The following is a 24519-nucleotide window of genomic DNA, read 5'->3' on the forward strand; positions in this document are numbered from 1 at the left end:
AAGACCTTTAAGATCATCAAGCCCAACCTTTACCCCACCACTGCCAAGGCCACCACTAACCCATGTCCCTGGCTCCCCGCAGTCCATACATCATACATACAGCACCTACCTCCTTTAGCATAACAGACAGCAGCAAGTTCACAGTGATTTTAAAGACACCTGGAGAGAAAGTGAACAAAACCCCACAACGTGCAGCTCATTCCTCAACCAAGCAGGGAACATTTCAAATGGCTCCTTCCCAGCAAACCTCATGGGAGGCCAAGCACCTCGTGGCTTCAGTCATTAAAGGAGAGCAAACAGTGTGAGATGGTATAATTTATTACCGTTGCTAACTGAACACAGATACTTGATACCCACTCGTATGCAGAACTGTAAAAAAATAGTTTTAATACAGTATCAAAATTTACACAAGTGTCATGTCAAAAGACCAGTGTCCCTCAGGTTAGCCCCTGCACATCCATCCTGCAGGCACAAGTACGGGTTTTACATCGTTTCATACACGCATAGAGATAGATATAGGAATACAACAATTGTAGTTTAACTATGCAAACAATATGCATGGGAGAAAACAACATGTAAAGATAACAGAGAGCTGTTTGGGCTGGGTTATATATATAGGAGAACCGATGCAAGAGTGCAAGGTTTCGGAATGGAAGGCCAGATTCTGCATTTCCAACTCAAGGAGAAGGACTGAAGAGGAGTTTTGCCCTCAAAAGGAGAAAGCAATGCTGGATCAGAGGCCTTACACTGAATGGTACCAAGTAAAACTAACAACAGAAACCAGTAGAATTACTGCTGCAAATTAACACACTGTTTTTCTGAAGACAATTAGCAGATTTACATCATAGGCCTAGATAACAAAAGATTGTACAGCAACCCAGCTACATTCCACTGCAGATAGCCCACGAATACAGCATGTTGCAAGCTCAGAGAAAACAGAGGTTCTGCCTTTGGCTCAAATCTTTGTAACCAAGAACAAACCAGAAACCCAGGAATTGTTGCATTCCTATTTTTTGTGTTTAACTTTTATTAGTCTTTCTTTGATGCTCGGCTATAGTAAAAAGTTAAGCAACAGCATTCAGTCACAAGCCTGTTGCACATTCATACATGAAACTATCGCTGCTTTTAGATATACACAAAATACCTATTTGTTGCAATTCATTACACACAACTAGTATCATACACATAGATAAAAATAAACTAAGCACATCTAGGGCGCCGTCTGGTCAAGTCTCAGGCAATCTCAACAAGAGCTTTCTGCCTCATAGTAATGAAAGACATGCTCTGAGTATAATAAAACCTTTTCCTTTGAAAGAACGCTACAGTTGGCAAAGAAAGCTTTTGTTTTATATATAATGCAGTGCAATCGTTTAGATCCTTATAGGCTCTTGTTAAATAAACCAGCGTGTCTCGAAATTAAACAGGAGAAATTAGCATCCTGACAATTGGAAAATACTCTCCAGAAAACCACTCTTATTTGAGACCTGTAATAACAATCCCTAAGTCTTCTGTTCAGTAAAGGGCTGCCAACATCCTACATGTCTTCAGAAGATGTGCATCAAAGTGAATCGAAAAGAAAGCTATCGGTACTTCCATTTAGAAAGAAATTGTGTTTCACTACAAGGACTGTAGTTATGCTACACTACTGGCTGGTCAGGAGACTTGATGGTCTTTTAGCACCTCCAAAGGCAGGTATTCTACCAAAGGGAAAAACAATCACTTGGAAATTGCCTAAGCACCATTAACGGATACTCTACAGACTGCAGGGTGAGTTACTAAGAGGTGACTTTCTCATAACTGCGGCGAGCAAAGGCACAGTTTATCAACGTCTCTCCAGTCTGGTGGAAAACCTCCATTAAATCCAGTGGCAAAGTCGTTCAGATTTGACTAAAGATTCACTGTAACTAAGCAAAAGAAAACTTATATCATGTAACTCCTGCAGAATCCCGATTCTCTTGAGTTAGGGTGGGAATACCTCAGTGCTCCTACATGTGGTGTGTTGGCAGACGATGCGGCGGCAGCGTTGCAGTAGCCAGTATACCCAGAGAGCAGCACTCAGGGGATGCGGACAACAGCACGGCTCCTCTGGGAGACCTCTGGGAGAATCCCAACCAGTTTCGAACCGAGTCTCTTGCAGTGCACACAGACACCCTGTCGTCAGCTGGAAGTTGCTGCAGACACAGCCAGTCCTTTCGCTCTCATCAGCAGTTCAAACTCTTTCTCTTCAGTGAGAGGACTTCCTCAGGGCCTTTTACATAGGTCCTTTATACTGATTGCCTGACAAATGTTGTCTAATTCCAGGGCACGACCCTGCAGCATCTCCAAGTTTCCTCCACACAACCTAAAGGGAGGGATGGAAGAGATGTTGTTACCACCAGCTCAGAGGTACCACTGTTCATACAGACATGCATCCGGAAACACCACGCATTGCGCAGACCATGCAGCACAGGTAAGGACACAGGGGAGGGCCACACAACAGGAGAGGAGGGTATTTCTCAAGGGGTACAACACTGCTTCTGAACACAGAAAGCACATGCTTCTAGGAAAAAATGGTTATAAACAGAGACAGATGAACTGGCACGTGCATCACCAGGCTGGTTTATGCTTCAGGTCCAAGACTGAGGGCATTTCCAGGCCTCAGCTGAAACTCTGTTCAATGCATCTCTTGCAGAATGCAGTTCAGAAGCACGAAGCTCAGTCCAAAGGAGCCTAAACATTTCCCATTTCAAACGCACAGAGCGGTTCTGCTCTTTTCCAAAGAATTTACTTGTTCTCTTACAATCAAGGAAGGCATTAAAAGAGCTGATTTCATTTGTTCTTCCTTGAGCTCAGCGGAAGTGTGCCTGTAGTCACTGTTCTACACATGCCTGTGCGTTTTGCTGAACCAGAGCAAAATCTGCAATTCAGTAGAAGTGAGTGATTTATTTCTTTGTGTGGACCATACGTTATAAAGGTTGCCTTCCTGAGGCTCACATCTACTCCCATTCACGACTGCATAGCACTCACGTTACAATTACAGAATTAGAAATGCAGGGAAGTTACACCTCCCGCAATTAGGCAAGTCTAAAAAGGTGGACTGATTATAAGCAGGAGAATCAGCTGCTTGTGTTGTATCACTGAGCATCTCTTCCAGGGACCACCAAAACCAGAGAGGTGCTCACCACACCGTGTATAGCAACTTACAATTATTTCTGTTTACTAAGTACCAACTAGCAAGCAGCTAAAGCAGAACGGCTGCTAAACCCTCATTAATCTCTGAACCAACAGCCATATGACTGTCAAGGAAGGGAAAAACTGTTTTCCATTGTCATTACCTATTATTTGTATTTTAACAGTGCTTAAAGCCCAGGAGCAAAGGGGGCATTAGCTGGAACTGAATAAACACAAAGCAGCTGGATCCTGGGAAGCTGACATCCTGACAAGGCATCTCCTACAGCTGATGAGCAAAGGCAGAACAACCCCAAGGTCCTTCTGTGATTCTGTGCAGGAGGTGGGAAAATAACGCAGTTCCTCTGAGCCTTTGCTGAAGAAAACCTGAGTATAAGACTGGAAGCAATGACAACCGTCTCGCTACACAGGACCAAACAAATTAAGGGAAATGTCTTTAATACTAATGGATGGGCACAACCCAAACCCTGCAAACTTTCCATATGACCAGCTTCTTGTAGCCTAAAATCAGAAGTTACCATCACAAAAACATCTTTTAGCTATGTTTGATGTATTGTGAAACATTTTGCCATGGTGAAAGCATGAAAATGGGTTTTCAGTGAAGCCTCCTGCATCAGCTGTCTATGGCAGACCCATTGGAAACGGTGGAGGGCTGGGTCTGATGAGATTCCAACGTTTGGTTGCTGATTTTCCTAAGTTAATATTCTCAAAAGGAAAGGTCTTTTGGATAGCTCTGTGAGGAGGCACACTGTACCCACACGTTGCCTTTCAACAACTTTTCTGGTCAATAAACATTAGGCAATATTTACCAAGCAGCTAATGCTGACACAATAATAAACTAATCCTTTATCTCCAGCTGAACAAATGAGCCTGATTGCAAGGAGGGGACAAACACACACCAGACAGCCCTGGAAAGCCAGCAGCCTCAGCAGAATTGCCCAGGTGGGTCAGAAGCAATACTCATGCCTTTTTTATGGGTGGGAAATGGAGAACTCTGTTATCAGCAACCACTTCTGCTTGTGCACACAGTGCAACAGGTACCTGAGTCTTGAAGGCATCACAGGACTTTTGCCTCCTTTTCAGAAACACAGGATGATGCAGGCTAAGTTTATCACCAAGTTCCTTTTGTGCTGGCATGTGTACAGTTCTTTGCACAATCATGGTAGCTGTACATGTCATCAGTTCACTAGTTCAACACTGACCTGTCACAAGCAGCACTAATGGAATTACTTTGTGTTTACAAGCACTGAAAAGAAAATGTAACGCTTAAGCATTGCTAAATGTTTTAAATAGTTCTGACAAATAGCCCTGTATCACAGCTTTCACTCAGATTTTCAGCCAAAACCTTGACTGAATGAAGGACAGTTGTAAGGTTCATGATACAGTCACGGCAATTCATTTCTAGCTCACTTCCAACACACCAGAGTAAAAGGACGGGGAAGCCAGGCAGAAAGCTGCACCCCAACTGCAGGGGAGAGCAGCTACACTGCCTGTTGGATGGGGAGCACTCAAAGCCCATGGTATTTCATCAAATACTTGTGGAGATCTCTGGACTCCCTCTTTCCCAGCCACCCCACCAATCATACAGGGCATAAAGCATCTTCCCTTTGGCTCCCAGCCCAAGTGAGGCTGCTGCAGCCCTTTTGTAAGAACAAAACTTACCGGTAATCTGAGGAAAGTCATGAAGGGCACCCCTCCAGACTTGATCCAACTGTTCCTGGGCTTTGAAATTACTTCCATGCTCACTAATACATGGGATGGTTTGGGTTGAAGGGACCTTAAAGCTCCTCCAGCTCCGACCCCTGCCACGGGCAGGGACCCCTTCCACTAGAGCAGCTTGCTCCAAGCCCCTGTGTCCAACCTGCCCTTGAACACTGCCAGGGATGGGGCAGCCACAGCTTCTCTGGGCACCCTGGGCCAGCGCCTCAGCACCCTCACAGGGAAGAGCTTCTGCCTAAGAGCTCAGCTCAGTCTCCCCTCGGGCAGGTTCAAGCCATTCCCCTTGGCCTGTCCCTCCATCCCTTGTCCCAAGCCCCTCTCCAGGTTTCCTGCAGCCCCTTCAGGCACTGGAGCTGCTCTCAGGTCTCCCCTTCAGGAGCCTTCTCTTCTCCAGGCTGCCCCAGCCCAGCTCTCTCAGCCTGGCTCCAGAGCAGAGCTGCTCCAGCCCTCGCAGCATCTCCGTGGCCTCCTCTGGACTCACTCCCTGACACAATAAACTACCTCTAAACCTGCTACTACACATTCCTACATTCTCATAAGACAAATATATAAATACAATGCAAAAACATTCCCAAATATGTTGATGCTGTAGTACCAATACCATATGCACATCCTGAAGAGAGAATTCCCACATCCATTATCTTAATGAAATATCAACATGATCATATAGCTCCATAAAGTTTCTATAATATGAATTATACATCCAAATTGCATTTTTGTACAAATCAAAACGATGCACCAAAGTTATGCAGGGATTATTATAGAGCCCAAAATGAAATTTGTCATCTTTCCGCTGGTTTTACAGGCAATGTGATGCTGTGGCAAATGTTTCATGTAAAACACCCACAGTGCATAAAGCTGCAGCAAAACAGTGAGCTACAAACAGGAAGGAACTGCAGTGAGAATGCGAAAGAAAGAAACATTAGAATTAGTTTAGCACAGGTCCACATTTAACATTGACTAGATGAACATAAGAAAAAGCAAAACCAGAGAGGAAATAACCAAGTGTTTTCAAAGTGTAATATATCAATAGCCAAATCGGACATAGATTATAGAAGTCAAAAGGAAAGGGAGTATTTCAGTGCCAGCAGCAGAGCTTTGAATCCCTGGGGAACAAAGAGACAAGGCAGAATCCAGGTGTATCTTCGGGATTTACAAAACAGAACCGATCATGTCAAAGTTAGCATTTTAGAAGTGGCATCACTTACACCACGAGGACTTCTATGGATTACTATTAAATATGTATTAGTCAGAAACTGCTTTTGTATCCATCATTTGCAAAGGAATAGAGCAGGCAGGAAAGTTCACAGGTGCCACTGCTCAGATGGGGAAACGGAGGCTGCCAGACTGCAGCTGACTTATCCTTCCAAAGGATGAATCCAGGTCAGCCGAGTCGTACAGTCCTTCATCCCAGGTACATTACCACACATAGACTTTTGTGATCAATACTGACCGCCACGTTAAAATGACAGTATTCCAAATAAACCAGTAATTGCATTACAGAGACAGTCACTGACTTGATTTCCATATAACATCTTCAAGGGCTTATTGTCAGCATTTAAGCAGAAGTACTTTGCATTTTCAGGTGTTTTCAGGCTCATTGTGGAATAGAAAATGAAACACCTTAAACTTATACAGCACGTTGCTCCAGCCACAGCTTTTTCTGTCTCACATAGGTAGTGGTAAGAGTTTTAGGAGTCTTTAATAACAATAACCTGCTGATTTCTATTTTCCTAAGCTTCCAAGGCAAGGGTATGCTTAATAAAAGGAGATTTTACTCTATAAATCTGTTTTGAAGCCACAAATAAGAGCAGTGGTAGATTTAAACTTTCATGGGACCTCCTGAGTATGGGCATACATATGCAACTGAGCAAAAAATTGCACTTAGACATAATTAGAGTGATTACAGTGCTCTGGATTGCAAGGCAGGGGGGAACAGTAAACCTTCTTGCCTGGGTACCACAGGACACTCACTTTTCTGCAGTAACTCCTATACTTACCCTCAGACCTTTGATTAAAGCATACCTCAATTCCATTTGTAGATGCACAGTGGAGATTCCAGTAGGTGACACTGAACTCAGGATAGGAAAACCCAGGGCAAGTTTCACAGGTAAGGCTGTGCCCATGGTTATTCAGGAAGCCAGACTAGATAACCATCATCATTCCATAAATACAACCCCTGGTCTGTAAAGCAAACTGTGCAGGACATGTGCACCTCCATGCACAAGCAGGCAGGATGGTCATATACAACTTGCAAGAGGAAACAAACACATCTTGCCATATGAAATAGTTACTTATATATCCTTAAGGATACTACTTGCACATAGGGAATAATCCCATAACCACTGGTAGGCTGGGGAGCATCACCAAGGCCCCGGTATGAGGGTGCACAAGGCAATTTCTCCTTTCAACCACCCTGAATGTTGGATCAGGTCATAGAAGAGCCTGTATCAGACCAGCCGCATGGCAAAGCTTTTCCCTCCCTTTCACCACTGTCTCCACCAGTGGAAGAGGCACAGGTAGATAGGGTTGGTTTTTTGCAGTCTCTTCATTACTCAGGAGAAAACCAGACTATTTTTATCAATGACCTCCCTCTGTTTTCTTCTGGATCTGCCCCTTTAAAACACATTCCTGCTCTTTAGATTTCTTGCTGCGCAGAAGGGGAGCGCACCAACAATGAGGTTTTGCAACAACAACTGTTTCTTTCTTGCAGGAATTCCGAATGGCCAAATGAGTAAGGAAAAGCAGGCTGCCGAGGCTGGCTTGCTCTTCCTCCTGCATCTGATTCTGCTGAGCGATGCAAGTGGGAGCTCTGCATTCCCCAGAGACAGGCAGGATCAAACCCATCTGCTCCACTCTGGGAACCAGCAGGGTCTCCTCCCTGGCTGGGAAGGGGGAAGTTAGGGCAGTGTGTTTAGCTGACAGCTCACTTTCCTTTTTGAATATACCAGCATCATTTATATCTACCTCTGCCTGCTGCAATACCTCCTAGCAAACTCGAGGCTGAGCTTTCACATCATATTGAACTAAATTCTGTGTATTTCTTACCAGTCCATTTCAGCAACCAATGTATCAACCATTGATCCAGTATTTCACTTACACCAACCAGCTATTACAGGTTGCACAAGAGCACATTGTTAAAGGTTCCACTCAGGGAAGTGTCTTTGCCAAGGGGAATTTTAAGAACGACAAAAGGCTTTTCCTGATAATTATGCATGATCTCTTGACAGAATTACTTGGCATAGCTTTATTTTCTAGGCAACAGCAGGTAAAATATATGGGAGATACACACAGGAACTTGAGCACTGCTGGAGCGAGCTCCTCACCAGCCAGGAATGGTGCTGGTTCATCCCATGTCCTCTCCTGTACAAGGACAAGACCAGTGCACTCATAGGCAGAGTGCTGCTGACTGGGGACATGGGCTGTAGTGGTCATTATAGAAGGGACTTGTAGTTGTGTGCACATGGAGATGGGTCAAGCCCTCTGCTGCTGCTGCTTCCCCTTTGGATGCCAGGAAACCAGGAGAGGTGGCTGCGGTGAGGCATTGCTGTGCCCAGGTTTTATGTTACAGGAAGGGATCTGATTGCTGTAATTTGTGCACAGATCACTCCTATAAACCTATTTCCTCAGGCTTCATGGAGGAGAAGTCAATGTCACCCAGCCATGTGGAAGATAATCACCCTGTGCATAAACTCAGCAAGTCAACAGCACTCCAGAGCTCTTGCTGTGCACTGAGCATCTCCATGAAGCCCCAAACCAGAGCAAATGTCTACAAAATCCCTTCCAGTTCTCCCCTGAAGGAGTGCAGACCTTCCCCCTCCAAGGAACCAGTATGTCCCTGCAGTATGTGTACAGGTGAGGAGTAACACCCACTTAACCAAATTAACATTAAAGCAGTTTAGCTGATGAGTGAAGTCCAGGGGAAGATGTGCACAAAGCACCAGGCAACAGTCACGTTCACATCAGAGCCAGCACCAGGAGGCAGGAACAGGGAGTCCCTGCTCTCTGCTCAGCTCACCATCAGGGTTTGATCCTCTCTGGAGGAGCACAGACACAGCTGATGCCCCTGCTGTGGTGGGACAGGGAACTCAGCCACTGGTTGACTCAGCTGATAAACCATCACATCTTTAACAGCTCTCTAAGTGCCATTAATTGCAGTAGTTTCACTGTTAACAGAGGTTAAGAACTTGCAGATTTCCCCCTCTGATTGCTTGTGGCAATTGCTGTTCATCAATACAACACAGGTCTGTGCAATCCAACCCTGACTTCAGAGTAAAGCACATCTGCTCTCAAAGATGTTTCAACACTGACCTTGGGATCATGATGCATGGTCTTCAGCCCAAAGTCCTGCTAGTTTTATCATCAATAGACCATGCACACTGGCTTTATCTTTGCATTAAAGTATTTCTCTCTGCATGGGTTACAGGAATCCATCATATTCCACTGGAGAACAAGCAGGCATCCTAGGCGAAGTAGAAAGATTTCCTCGTTTGGAAAACCACCAGTTTCAGGTTCAAAATAAAACTGTACACGTGTAAGTAGTGTGGAGAGCAGCTACAACTGGCATTGACCCCGCTGTAAGGGCCAGATTCCTGCCCCAAGAAACACACAGTCCACAGATGCAATGGGTGACAAACAGAACACCAATCTCACTCATGACAGTAACATCCCAGTGGTGTCCACAGGAATGTTGCCAAGACAAATATGACACGTGTTGGGGAACAGACAGGACGTTTGGCATGGACTGTACCGGAGGAGCGTTACCTTCAGAGCATTTACCACTGAGTCAGACTGCTGGGAGGCTGAGCCATGTCCACTGACGCTAGCTGGCTCGTTTGCAGAGCAGTAGCTCCCCTCCGCCCCTCCTGGCATCCTAATGGGATCCTTCACAAGAAATTAAACACTATTTAATAAAGAAAAGGGTTGGCAACTAGTTACAACAGATGTCAGTTAGTTACTGTTCTGTTTTAAAAGGCTGAAAAGCACTGAAGGCATGTTTTGCTCCGAACTGCCCCTCTTTCTGTGCCACAGTAACCAAGATCCACGAGGCAGAACAAATGCTACTGTTGAGTGACACCCAAACACCCTCAAAAGGCCCTCAAAGGCAACTATAGCTGGAAAAATTAGGATATAGTAGTAAAAAATTCTTATCACAGAGTGGCTTGTGTTGGGAGGGACCTTAAAGCTCCTCCAGCTCCAAGCCCTGCCACGGGCAGGGACCCCTTCCACTAGAGCAGCTTGCTCCAAGCCCCTGTGTCCAACCTGGCCTTGAACACTGCCAGGGATGGGGCAGCCACAGCTTCTCTGGGCACCCTGTGCCAGTGCCTCAGCACCCTCACAGGGAAGAGCTTCTGCCTTAGATCTAAGCTAAATCTCCCCTGTTTAAGTTTGAATCTCCCCTGTTTAAGCTTGAGATGTCACTTTATACCCAACAGTGACAACCTCATGGGGCTCCTCCTCCCAGTGAACACCTGAAGGGTTCTTCAGGACGCTGCCAAACAAACACAAGCTACATAAACTCTTACAGCCCAGTCACCTCAAACTTTGCAGGATGTAAAGCACCTCCTGGAGCGACTGCAGTGCCGAGGTAACCTGAGCAAGCAGCCTGCTTCAGAGGAGTGCTAAAAATACCCCTGCTGCGTGCATGGACAGCAATGTGATAGCTGCAGTGGGAGGGATCCTTCTGAGGTGCCTTCAGCCTGATCTGCTCTTCACTGCCATTCTTCATGTAGAACTTTGTTTTATAACAAAGAGACATAAAGAAGAAAAATGTTTCAAAGGCTGAGGGATGAAAAGTTCCTTTCTTACAAAGCAAAGAACCGCTGTAGGAAACATTAAGAAATAATGTAGCAGTAATTCCTGCTGGAATGTGTGGGAAACGCATTTCTGAAGGGAAAATAATGACAGTGGGAAGAGCCTCTGATCAGGATCAGTGCCCCGATGTGCGCTAATGTGCCCCGCTGAGCAAGCACGAAGCACGTTGCGGTCTTTGGGGGGAGGTCTATAATCTAAACAATAGGAAAGATGAAGGTGGCTTGTGGGAGAAGAAGGGCACAGAGAGATGGCATGAGCTGAGCTGCACAGATCCAGACTACCTGAATATGTGTAACTGGAAAGAACCCTAGTCCAAAGCAGGTCTGTCTGCTGCGCATGGCTTCCTCAAGAGATACACCCAGGCTTTTGTAACCAATGCTGCCAATGGGGCAGAGCACAGGGAGAACCCTTGCAACTGCTGGCAATAGAATCATGGAATCAACCAGGTTGGAGAAGCCCTTTAAGCTCCTCAAATCCAACCATTGCCCCAGCCCTGCCACAGCCACCACTAACCCATGGCACTGAGGCCTCGTCTCCACGGGCTGTGAACCCTTGCAGGGACGGTGACTGCAGCCCTGCCCTGGGCAGCCTGTTCCAATGCCTGAGCACCCTCTGGGGCAGGAATTGTTCTTCAGCTCCATCTAAACCTGCCCTGGTGCAGCTTGAGGCCGTTTCCTCTTGTCCCATCCCTTGCTCCTTGGGAGCAGAGCCCAGCCCCTCCTGGCTCCATCCTCCTGTCAGGCAGTTGTGGACACACATTAGACTCACGCCCAGCAAGCATCTGCAGGACTGAACCTCACATATTGTACAAAACCCTAAAAAATGTAATAAAATGAGACTGCTGCATGTGTTAAGCCCATGGAAAAGGTACCTTAAGTCTGCATTTAATACAGAAACTCATCTTCCTATGGCGCCCTCCTGCCAAGCCATGGATGCTTGTGTGAACCACAAGAGTGGGGACTAATGGGTCTCATAACCAGGCTGACAATAGCAGCACACACTTAGGGCAGCGTGCAGTGTATCATCCTTCACTTCTCCCCAGGAACAACTATTATCAATTTGCTGTGATATATGGAGGGAGGTTTAGGACTTATTTTTCTTTGGGCAGGATTTATAGATCTCTTAGTGACCGGGCAGACTTAATGCTATACTTTGGGAAAGGAAATGAAAGGGGGAAGGAAAAGGGGTAATAAAGCAGATTGGAGCAATTCTGCTTTAGGATAAATTCCCTCAGTCAGCTTTGGGGTTTTTATAAGTCAAAGTATTCTATTTCTTTTACTGACTCCAGAGCCAGCAAAGATTTCTAGTCAGTTTTGAATGGTAAAATACAAATATTGCTATGAAAAGTCTGGGAATATTAGTGCAGATTGTACATCTAAAGCCTCTTGAATATGAGCAAATGCAAAGCTCCTGTGAATTGTGCTGCTCTCAGAGTTCAGGCCTCCTCCCCTCCAGGCATCCTCACAGCCTCTTCTGTGCCATCTGCATCTCATGAGAATGAGAAACTTCTTGTGAACACAGTGCTTTAAGCAGGCAGCATTTCAACACATGTTGGTAGGACACTGAAAGTTAGTATTTCCCCCGTGGGCATCCTTCTCCCTCTGTCCTTGGTGAGAGACATCAGCTTTTCCTTAAAAACCAGGCAGGTTTTGCAGCCCTGAAGTCCCATCCTTCAGCTCAGAGACTTCTCATCTCAGGGGATGCGACTCCACAAAGGCAGGATAGCTTCTGCCTGCTTATTCTGTCCCTTCCTTCTGGAGGAAGCTTATTGCAGGAGGGGATGGGACCAGCTTGAATGTGGGTCTCTTGTTCTTCAAGTTCTGTGAGCCTGAAGGCACTTCAGTGCTACTGACGGTGTTATGAGTTTCTGAGGCAGCAAAGCAAAACAAGAGGAAAAGGCACTTTGCCAAAGTGGAGCTCTCTGAAAACAAGGTGCCTTAGGAGAGCAGAAGTGTGCTTTTCAGACCTATCATCACAGCTGCTGCTTGCCAGTGGGGAGCATGGCAACGTTTAACCTTCCACCAAAACTCGACCTGAACCTCCTTGCACTGAATCCCTTCTCTGCTGCTGCCTAACCCAGGTTTCAACAGGATCCTGAGCAGGACCTTGAGGATGAGAGGAGAAATCCTGTTCCCTTCCTCCTATTCTCCGGCTCCACACAAGGCACTTGCATTCAGCCACTCAAAGAAGGCATCCCATGTGTACACATGCGAACCTTCCACTTATTATCTAGTGACAAAGCTGTGCAAGTGGAACCAAATCAGACAGAAGGGATGAAGTCATAGCACTGAAATCACAGATTCATAGAATCCCAGCCTGGTTTGGGTTGGAAGGGACCTTAAAGCTCCTCCAGCTCCAACCCCTGCCACGGGCAGGGACACCTTCCACTAGAGCAGCTTGCTCCAAGCCCCTGTGTCCAACCTGGCCTTGAACACTGCCAGGGATGGGGCAGCCACAGCTTCTCTGGGCACCCTGGGCCAGCGCCTCAGCACCCTCACAGGGAAGAGCTTCTGCCTAAGAGCTCATCTCAGTCTCCCCTCAGAGAATGATTAACTGCTATTAACTTCATGCCTTACTTATTAAATAAAGTCATTAAATAAATTTAAGAACATATTTACATAATTTTGTGAAATAAACCATTGTCTGATCCTGCATTAATTTCTTAACACTTGCAGGACACATCACCTGACACTGCAAATCTGATCTGCAAGCTGTAGGCTGTTTCCAGGCCTATTTTCTTCCCAATAGCTCTAAAAAGCTAAATCAGAATTTCACGTTTGCTTTCATTTGCTGGCTGCCTGGCTAGCAAATCTGCATTAACTGTGCATATTAATCTGTATTAACTTCAATATATTGAGTAATTGTGAATACACAGTGCTGCAAACATCAGCATCTGACAAATAATGGACTCATACTACACTGCCAACCACCCCCTCTGCCCCTGCCAGCCCTTGTGCCCAGGCTACAGCATGGTTTGGATGTTGCCTCCTCCGAAGTGTACTCTGTGTGGATTACACTGCTGCAGAAAGCCCATTGCCTGAGGCAGGCAGAACCCACATAATATCCCATGTACAGCTTCTCATAAAGAAAAGAGAGGGCAACCTCTAAATGCGTAGATCCATTTTCTGTTGGAAGTAAATCTACACAATATCTAATGCCAGCACGTGACTCCAGTGAATAGAAGGCACAGGAGATCTGACTCAGCCCCACAATATCACGTAACAAAAAAGGAGATGAATGGAAATTTAGCACCTCCCTCACACTCCCTGCAAAATGTGAGGGATACTCAGGCCATTCTCCCATAGAGGCAGAGGCAAACCCTGCACTGTGCCCTGGTCACAGTCACAATAAAGACCCCTGTGTAGAACAGGGTATTTGATGGACAGAACTAATCATGAGCTTTCCTCCTTGAGCCACTAAACCCCACCATTTTCCAGTCCTTACTGGTGACAAGGGCAGTCATGAATGAAAACCACATAGTGCAGAGCACGCTGTGCAGCTCCAGTCGTGGCGGTTCATCTCCCAGGAAGCATTCCGCTTGCTGCCTGACTCCCAACCTCCCCATGGCACAGCACGCAGGGAGAGCCACAGCTCCTTGTGCCCCAAGGCCACTTGAGTCACCTCCCCAAAGCTTCTGAGAGAACACGATTTTCCTGTCCACTGGGCACTGCTCTGTTCACTTACCATCGGAGACCTACTTCAAACGCCCCAGACCTCATCCTCCTGCAGCCTTTTATCCCAGAGGCAAGTGGTTTCCTGGGAAGTATATCCTTCCTGCTGGGTAACTGCCACACCAGTTCAATCACTACCTGATGTTGGAAGCTTGCTTCTGATTTCCTCAGCCCTCACTTTCACGGTTAGCTCAAAGAAAACACGGGCTGTGTTTGTCGCCTTGTTTCAAGCGGGCAGGAGAAAGGAAACCAGAAAACAGCAGACCGCAGCGTGGTGCTGTGCTGGATTAATAACACACTGCACAAAACTGCAACCATTGTATTAAGGAACATTCCTGTCAATTAAAATACACAATTTTACACTGCTGCAGTTACTCACCATGGAACTCCTGTTCCCAAAGAGCTCAGGAGAAACCTCTACTTGTGCATATTGCTGCCACAATCCACACAGCATCATGACTTGTTTGAAGCACATTCAGATTTCTGAGTGGCCAAAACCACTGCTGGCTACACACCTTCATAGAATCACAGAAGAGTCTGGACTGGAAGGGACCTTAAAGCTCACTCGGTTCCAACCCCCTGCCATAGGCAGGGACACCTTCCAATGGCCCAAGCTTCTTCAGAAGCAACCATCTTCAGCTGGTCCTTCATAAACCCCTTTTGCTGATGAATGTGTAAGAGGAAAAGGTCCTGGGCTGTAGCAGGTCCAACTCTCAGAGGCCACAGATGTAAAGACCACCACTATTTAAGATCTGGAAGGTTCAGACTCTTCTAGACTCCACTCTACTAGGGCTCTACTAGAAAATCATGAGTGTGAAGCAACTCTAGACCTTGGGAATTACTCTGGGAACAAAAATCCCCAAACCAAATCTGTTCTTCCATCTGAACTGCAACTCTTGTTGTAAGTGGGTTTTCCTTGAATTTGTATCTGGATTCACACCAAGCCCATAAGCTCTTCCCATTCAGTTAACCCAAGGTGAAAGCACTGTGCTTGGTGCTCCCAGAGACAAAGACCTCGGTCAGAGCCTCAGCTGTTGTAAGTCACTACATTAATGACCTATTAATTTAAACAGAGGAGGAGAGCACATGAAAGAACCTGGTGGGTGGATGCAGTTGATTTACTTTCAGCAAATATTTGATGACATGATGAGATACCGTGGGTTTGTTCAATGGGCTTTAATTACATTTTGGTTGAAGGATTCCCTATTCTCCTACATGCTATGGATGGGAGGAGACAAACAGTATTGGGCTGTGAATAACACAGATTGCACAAGAAAAAATGCTAACCAAACAGTTCCCATCTTCTAATTAGATTTATAAGTAAACCCATGCCATGCACAGGGAAAATAGAACACACAGAGCTCAGCAAAAAGAGTTTTGAAAGAATTGGAAAGGGGTTGAAATAAAATGTGACAGTCTAAAGGAAGGGGGGAAAAAGAGGGAAATGCAAATGTTAGAAGAGCTTAATAATAAACTACTGTGTGCCTAAGGATCATGCCTGCCATTTCACACTGAAACATACTGCAAACGGCAAACTTCTTGGGTCAAACCCCCCCAAAAGTGCCTGAAACAACAGTGGAAATGAAAGAGATACAACAAGAAGAGATGGAAAAGGACCAGAAGACTGGTAAAAGAAAGAGTGAGGAAACATAGGCAGAAAAGCCCTGAAAGAGAGCAGAAGGTTCAGCCTCGTGGCGTTGGAAGCCGGAGCTCAGCTCCGTGCATCCAGCCCCACTGTCCCATGCAGTTTGCTCGCTCAGAAAGCAGCATCCTGGCAACGCTTCCTTTCCCCTTCATTACAGGTAAAGCTCAATTACAAGGACAAGGAGTTAGAAGGGGGAAACGTCTGACAATTCTCCATCTCTGCCTCTTGCTCCCTCCTCCGATGAAACAAGCACTGAAGCAATTTAAATTGGGTGCTTTGCCAAGTAGATCTTTTGCAAATGCATTCGCTGTCATTACTTGACAGATGTCCACATTTCCATAACTTTCCAGCTGAGCTTATCAGCCCTGAAATACAACCCCTATGAAAACCCAGGGAGAGCTGCACTTAATTGCTATGGGGATGCCAGATCCTGATCTGGCTTCCCGCAGCAAGAGGCACGCATAGTGGTTACGCACCGCACCAGGGCTGGGAGGACTCTCCTGTTCCCAGTTATCTGAAGTTGCTCGCTGACATGACGGATCTGTCGCGCCCAGGAAGCTCCCACTGGGATCTGAATCCAATTTCTTGATTATTGCTGACTGGCTTTCATTACTATATGCATAGACACTACGTTCTGCTGTATTGGGTTTCTGTGGCAAGGTTTTGGTAGTGGGGGCTACAGGGGTGGCTTCTATGAGAAAGTGGCTTGAAGCTTCTGCTTCCAATGGAGTCAGTGCAGCCAACTCCATGACAGACCTGCCAGTGGCCAAGTCTGAGCCCATCAGTGACAGTGGTAGCACCTCTGGGATAGCAGATTGAAGAAGGGGAGGGAAAAAAGCCTGAAGAGAAAAAAGAGGAATGAGAACATGTGAGAGAAACAGCCCTGCAAACACCAATGTCAGTGCAGGAGGAGGGGAGGAGGTGCTGCAGCCCACGGTGTAGGCCATGGTGAGGCAGTCTGTCCCCCTGCAGCCCATGGAAGGGCCCACACTGGAGCAGGGGGATGCCTGAAGGAGGCTGTGACCTTGTGGGAAGCCTGCGCTAGAGCAGGCTCTGGGCAGGACCTGTGGAGAGGGGACTGTGCTGGAGCAGGTTTGCCGGCAGGAGGTGTGACCCCAAGGTGGGCCCATGCTGGAGCAGAGGAAGAGTGTGAGGAGTCCTCTTCTGAGGAGGAAGGAGTGGCAGAGATGGACTGACCACAACCCCATTCCCCATCCCCTGCGCCACTGGGGGGAAGGTAGAGAAAACGAGGAGTGAAGCCGAGCCCAGGCAGAAGGGAGGGGTGGGTGGAAGGTGTTTTATGATCTGGTTTTAGTTTTCATTATCCTATTCTGATTTGATTGTTAATAAATTAAACTCGTTTCCCCAAGCCGAGCCTGTTCTGCCCCTGACAGTAATCAGTGAGTGATATCTCCCTGTCTTTATCTTGACCCATGAGCCTCTCATTATATTTTCTCCCTGATGCAGTTGAGGAGGGGTGTGACAGAGCAGCTTTGGGGGGCATATGGCATCCAGCCAGTGTCAACCTCCTGCGTCTGGTTAGGGCACCGGTCATGCTATCTTGTGTTTTGGGGGTTTTTAGTGTTAGCAGCAAAACTCGATGCACAGCGATGCTGTAGTCCCAGGTACATTGTAAGGCAGCAGAAGGCACTGCCAGAGCCCAGTGCCACAGGGAACTTTCCTGCCCCAGCCCCATGGGGAAACTATGGTCTGAAATCCAAGCCACAAATGCTCTTGCTCAGACCCTTTTGCCTCCATCACTGCTGTCACAGTCCCTCACTCCACGAGGGACTGAGAAGCACCAGTGCACACACAGCCCTTGTCTCGGGCACAGCCGGCACCGTTTGGCATTCCCAACACAAGACCCAGCTGCACACCATAAATCTTGGAAAGCATCTGCTTTCTTGCACAAAAACCCTGCTTGTGGCCAGGAACTGAAAGGGTCTGGATCCTGTTACGTGCTCTTTGAGAGAAGGCAAAAAAGAGAACAACATAAAAAGAACAGCTAATTACAGCTCTCACCAGCACAGCAAACCTACAACCCATCTATAGCTCCTCATAACTCTTAAACCCACTACTATGCTATAAACCGCCACCAGAACAACTGTGCACAACAAAGGAAGAGACTTTAGCAGCCTCAAGTGAATTTTTATACCTTTGCTATTACCTGATCAAACTAAAATATTGACTCAGTGGTGGTACTGCATTTCCTCTGACACAGAGCCCTTCAGCAGAGCAGAGTGAACTAAAACTCAGAACCCATTTGAGCAGTGATGGCAGCACTTAAACCCATTTTCTGTGGAAATGTTCTTGCTACTAAATATTAATAAAACCTTTACATTAGAGGGCTGTGGGGTTTTGAAAAGAACAAATCAGTGTGGAGGGAGACAAGCAAAGCAAAAGCAACTGGAAAAGAACCACACCTAAGTGATAGATGGAGGGGGTGGTTTAGCTGAAGAGGGAGTCAGTGAAGGTGCCAGTGCATTTTCATGAGCAACACATAGGCAAAAAAGGGGAAAAAGAAAGGATATTGAAAGGAAAAAGAAGGAAAGCATGGCAAGAGGAGAGAAAAAAGACTCAGAAAGCAAGGTAAGGACTCTTCATTAAACACCTATCAGAGGCTTCATCCAAGTGTGAGTTGTCACCTCTCTTGTACCAAGCACAGTCCTGCAACTCCCAAAGCTTCCCACTGCTCCAGTGCCATCAAAGAGGTGATGTGCACAAAGCAAAAGGCACTTTCTCACTGAAGCACTGGTGAAATTTTAAGGCAAATCACTTTAAGAGCTGTGCCAAAAACCTTCATCAGTTGTGGAGCTCATCCTGTATTTGCAGCTGATTTGTCAAAAGCGCTTGGTCTGGCTTAATGCCCAACAAACTCCCATTCCTGCCATTAAACTGAATCAAAGCAGTGCTTGGAACTGATGCATTTCCATCCTGCATCCTTGTGTTTGTGACAGGGCCTGATCACTGCTCACAGCACGTTCACGGTGTCACTCAGAGGAACAACAAACGCCCAAAAATGAACTCATGCAAATGTGATGCCGAGGTAATTGAATGCAAAGGCATCAAAGTGAACGTCGGTGTCTACATTTCCTTCCTCTCTTCTTCAGGAGGAAAGGTGAGATATGTCAGGAAACACGAACCTCCTCACTCTTTTTTCTTAGCATCAGTATGCAGAGATATTAGGAGATTTTTCAGAACTCTCCTACAGGTCCTCGTGCCAACAAAACCAAACATAAGGCAAACTCTGGCCTGTGTATTGAAAATCAAAACTCAGTTTGCAGGTTTGCTCACCTAGTTCTTCCCCTTCAAATGCCCACAATCAGCATATTTTGTTCCAATTACTTTTGCCACAGCTGCAGGTTTAAGTGCTATAGTCACAAGCACTATGTTCTCAGATATTTTCTGAGATATCTCAGATATTTTCAATGAATTCGATGCTTGCAATGTGGGTGTTCCAGTCTTTGGCAAGCTCTGGGAATGCATTTCATGGGTCCCCACCTGAAAGCCTCAAGCCCCAGACAAAAAAAAGTATGAGCACTTGTAAAGACCTTGCCCACAAAGAATGTTCTGCACAACTCATCTCCCAGTGCCGTTCCAGACCCAACACAAACCACAGTGGTATTTTGCAGGCCCTGGACACGGTTCTTGGCAAGAAAATCATATTCTTCATCAGTGAAGATCAACCTTTGCCTTTCCTGGTGAAGCCTGTGAGCATGTTGTTGGACATTTAACCACTCTGGCTGTCCTTCTTTTCCAGATCAAAGAATTAGGGTATAAAGGTGCTACATAAACTGCTCAGTGTCACCGAGAACGAAAGGGGCTCTTCCAACTGTCACATTATGGGTGAGGAAAAAACCCACCACACTTGACTTCAAATCTACCCAAAGGCAATTGTCAACCCAGGGCTGAGATCTTCCTGCTGATCTCAGCTTATACAACTGAATAAATCTCAGCCAGTGGATTTTAGTTCTTATACATTCCACTGTTCTTTTGAATGTCACATTCAAATAACAGTGCTGAGCATTTTTCCTTAAAAGCAATGTCTTCATTTAAACTAGTTTGATTTAAACAAAATGCAACTTCTTTTTTCTGCCAATGGCCAACTTCTTTTGGAGACTTGATGGATTTTTCTAAGGATTACTTCATAAAATACAAGAGAAAGGTGCTGGCTTGCATGTGTATATATAAAAACTTAACAAGTGTCTTTGATCCATTCTTAATGAACTTCAAAACTTTTCATTCTTAAAAAACATATTTGAAAAACCTTTACCTTCATATTTTCTTATTTATTCGATTTAATCACAGTTTTGCATTTATTTATCTACTATATTCCTCAAAATATTAAACTAATATAACCCAACTATTATTACTTAAAACATTTGCATTTCCAGAGCAAAATATTTTGGTTAATTAGAAATAGCACTTGGTCTGTTAATAAGAAGAAGCTCTTGGAATAAAACCAGAATGTAAAGGGTCAGTTCTCTGTGATTTCCAACCCTTACATTAATTAATTATAAGAAGCAGCTTCCAGTGAATTTTTCTTAGCAAGGTACCAACACCTGCAAAGGAGAAAGATGAATGAAAGCATTGTCATAGCCTTAAAGAAATACCCCACTCAACCACGAGCAAGATGAACAAGCAGATGCGAGTGCCTTTGGTCATCCAAGTGATAAGCCCGAGCGTTCAAACGCAGTAGTAACAACGTCAGGTGAGAAGTGACACTGATTTATCTCACACACGAGGACCCGAGCGCTGCTGTCTAGCTGCTGGCTACTGTTCCCACCAAGAGAAGTCACCCACCTGGGGCAGCATGCGATTTTCCTCCTCCAGCTGTCTTACTCTTGCCTCCAGCTGCCTAACATAGGACAAGGTTGATTCTAAAAAATCAAACAGAAAAAAAGAACTCATATTATCCACAGAGATCTGCTCGTGTTTGCTCACGTCCGAGCCTGCACCACATTCTGACTTGGACTCACAGCAGACGGCCTCTCTCAAATGTCCACGAAACAATCAGCTCTGCTCCTCTCCAGGGCACTGCAAGTAACACTGGTGCTAGGATTAACCTAGTTCTTTGTTGCTTGGGATTCTAAACTGCTGCGCTTTGAGGTGGTCCCTACTCAGACCCAAGGTATTTCACAGACTTAAGTTCTTCAAACCCATCCCTTGAGTCATAGAACCATAGAATAGTTAGGGTTGGAAAGGACCTTAAGATCATCCAGTTCCAACCCCCCTGCCATGGGCAGGGACACCTCACACTAAACCATGTCACCCAAGGCTCTGTCCAACCTGGCCTTGCACACCACCAGGGATGGAGCATTCACAACCTCCCTGGGCAACCCATTCCAGTGCCTCACCACCCTCACAGGAAAGAATTTCCTCCTTATATCCAATCTGAACTTCCCCTGTTTAAGTTTGAACCCGTTACCCCTTGTCCTGTCACTACAGTCCCTAATGAAGAGTCCCTCCCCAGCATCCCTATAGCCCCCCTTCAGATACTGGAAGCTGCTCTGAGGTCTCCACACAGCTTCTCTTCTCCAGGCTGAACAGCCCCACCTATGAGCTTGTGCTGTATTTTGGAAATACCCCACAAGAATAATGCATTATCCCACTGAAAAGCCCAGAAAGAGAAGACAGACTTCCGAAGGAAGATGCAGTGGAAGAAGCCTCTCCACACAGTCCCATGTAGGTCTGGTGGTGCACACGCAGCCTCCGCCTGCACGCCATGCTCCTGCCTGCAGGGAATAGAGCAGTTCACCAGCACAGAGGCTCAAGCCTCATTATCTGCTAAGGATGTGCTGTCATGCTCAAGCCTATGCTACAAACCAGATGCGTGTCTCCAGGGCCCTGAGAGGGTTTTAATCCTGGCTGATAGCACAACAGCCCAGGGCACAGCATTGCTCACAGTGTGTACTCATCCCATGCACACCAGGGCAGTGCCATACCAGGACATGCCCTCACAGCACTGCTATGTGATGCAGGCTTGGTGGAGGAACAGAATCCTGCCTGCTCTATGCACAAGCAACCTCACTGACTTTCGTAAGGTAATTCAGAATCATGGAGTCATAGAAAGGTTTGGGTTGGAAGAGATCTGAAAGTTCCAACCCCCTTCCATGGGCAGGGACACCTTCCACTAGAGCAGCTTGCTCCAAGCCCCTGTGTCCAACCTGCCCTTGAACACTGCCAGGGATGGGGCAGCCACAGCTTCTGTGGGCACCCTGTGCCAGCGCCTCAGCACCCTCACAGTAAAGAATTTCTTCCTTATATCTAACATAAATCTCCCCTGTTTAAGTTTGAACCCAATAATAAATGAAATTAATAATAAATAAATGCCATAAAATCGCATTTTTCCCATCCTCTCTTCTTCCACAGAATAATATAAATGAAGAAAATAAAATTAATCACTCCTAGCCTGCTCTGTTCCCAAGAACTTCATGCAAGAAGAGTAGATCCTGGATCCACCCCTAAATGAATCCGAGAGCTTTATCATCCCACAGTTCTTGGGTCACAAACAATTCCTGATATTAAAGCCCTGTATCTAAGAGAAGCACATGCCTGAGAAAGCAGCACTTGACTGTAAGAGTAAAGATACCTTCTCAGTGCAGAAACACTGTTGTGACTCTTGGACCTCCTTGTACGTAGATGGAAATCCACCATGTACTTACTCCTGACTTCATGATCCACTCACCTTGCTCTGCAATGTCAACTCCAGTAACTTATCTGTACCCTTACTATCATGTAACTAGTAGAATTCTCTCTCTGATGGTTAATGGTACAGAATCCACAGGTATTGGGGCAGTACTATCAGTTGACACAAGCCTGCAAAGCTGCATTGACCACAGAGCTCTTCACTGTTTTAAACTGGCAGATGAATTTGTGCTTCCTCTGGCACCTCATCACCTTGCCAACCCACCCATAAAATATAGGTGTCACTGCTCTTATGAGGCTGCAATAGGCTAAAATATGCCTGCACAGTGTGTGGGAATTTACACAACATGAAGACAACACAGGGTAATTTGTCCAAAATGATTAATACACAGTGAGGCACTGGGTTAAAAATAGAATTGTACAATGAAAGAGGTAATGTGAGGTTCTGCGTGCTCTGCTGCATAAGGATTTCCATAGCCAGTGATGAGTGCATCTCTGGAGAGCCACTAAGCCAAGCCCAGCTGAGCACTTAGGAGATGAGCAGCTTATTCAATTAAGTGCATACAACAGGGTCCCTCCCACCACATCAGCTCCTTCCCAGCAGCAGCACTGCTGGGAGGAGCAGCAGAAGCTCCCTCACCATTATGGCCATTAGCACAGGCAATAGCTCCAGCACATCTCATCTCTTCTCCTTGTTGTTTTCCACATAAGATGCTTCCTGTCCCTTTTCAAAGGGACTGAAGTAGGGGCTTGCTTTGGCACTTGCCATCTCTGAATTCACTGGTTACAAGCCCATTCTTATGTTGGCTTGGGTTTAGACTTGATTCTCAAGTCCAACTTCCCAGCTGTGCCCACCAGCCTGCTTTATGCAGGCTCCCTTCTGGATTCTCTTCAACTCTGGGTCTTTTGTAATTGTCTGGTTTACAGTTTAATAGCTCCTCATAGGATGTGCACCTCTTGGCAAAGCCTGCCTCTCAGTTTTACTTCTTCACTTGTATGCCGGGAGTCCAGAGCCAAGATCTGTTCTGCTTCAAATCACACAACTCTGCTCCAGTGCCAGGTCAGACCTGCTGAGGGTTTGGTCTGAAATCTCTGTGCCTGTTAACTCTTCAAAAGTGTGAAACAATGATTTAAATCCCCTTTTGTAATCTGATTAAAACAGAAAATTAGGTCATCTACCACCGTTTTGATCCAGCAAATCCTTATTTATGTGAGTCTTCTTGACACGTAGACTAGGTGCATAGATATTTCAGTATCTGTTAATATATTCATGCTGTGATGCTATGAGCTTAGAGGGGAAAATGAGCAGAAAAGCCAGTCAAGGACGTAAGAGACAGAGGAACTGAAAAGACATGAAGTGAAACACTGTCACCAAACTTGAAACAATCAAAGTTGCATCTTGAAAGTAACTGTGAGAAGGTCTGTACGATCCATCTATTCCCAATCAGCCTGGAGACCAGGAATGAGCTCTAAACAAAGAGCAAAGCTTAAAATGCCATCAGCAAACAGTTACCTGCTACCGCTCCCCTTGTCACTTCAGGCAAATTGCCAGAAGACAATTAAGCACTTTAAAACTGAAGCAGAATGAACTGATGATAATAATGCTTCAGCTTCAATATCTGAGCTGCAAACAGATGTATCCCAAAGGGGAAGCAGTACAGAAGCTTAGCATCACTTCCCTATCATTACTGTTATCTGATAATCAGGCATTTAGTGAGATGGCACAATGTGTCAGGCAACCACTGCTCTGAAACCCAACCTGTGCAAACAAGCTGATCCCAAGCTGATGTCATTAGTCATGAAACCTTTCTGTGTTTTATCCTTCCCCAGACAGATCTCTCTCACGTTGCTCAG

General features: G+C 45.9%; 1 protein-coding gene across 5 annotated transcripts in view; it reads right to left on the reverse strand.

Moving 5' to 3' along the window:
* Window positions 1–302: 302 nt before the first annotated feature.
* The window catches only part of CCDC85A (coiled-coil domain containing 85A), a 91613-nt gene continuing 67396 nt past the window's right edge, over window positions 303–24519 (reverse strand). For 2 of the 5 annotated variants that reach the window (XM_061461649.1, XM_061461647.1), the window contains exons 3-5: window positions 20821–20897; window positions 9652–9771; window positions 303–2341 (exon numbers count right to left, since the gene is read on the reverse strand). In XM_061461649.1, the coding sequence (XP_061317633.1) occupies window positions 2252–2341; window positions 9652–9771; window positions 20821–20897 (287 nt within the window). In that variant the 3' untranslated portion in view covers window positions 303–2251. Of the gene's footprint in view, window positions 2342–9651; window positions 9772–20291; window positions 20580–20820; window positions 20898–24519 lie in introns of those variants that run through there. The other 3 variants (XM_061461648.1, XM_061461650.1, XM_061461651.1) reach the window with 3 other exon arrangements.

The sequence above is a fragment of the Pezoporus flaviventris genome, unplaced genomic scaffold (genome assembly GCF_033815535.1).
Source record: "Pezoporus flaviventris isolate CSIRO_AGI_PZ_B2104156 unplaced genomic scaffold, CSIRO_AGI_Pfla_v1 ptg000031l, whole genome shotgun sequence".
NCBI classification, from domain to species: Eukaryota; Metazoa; Chordata; class Aves; order Psittaciformes; family Psittacidae; genus Pezoporus; species Pezoporus flaviventris.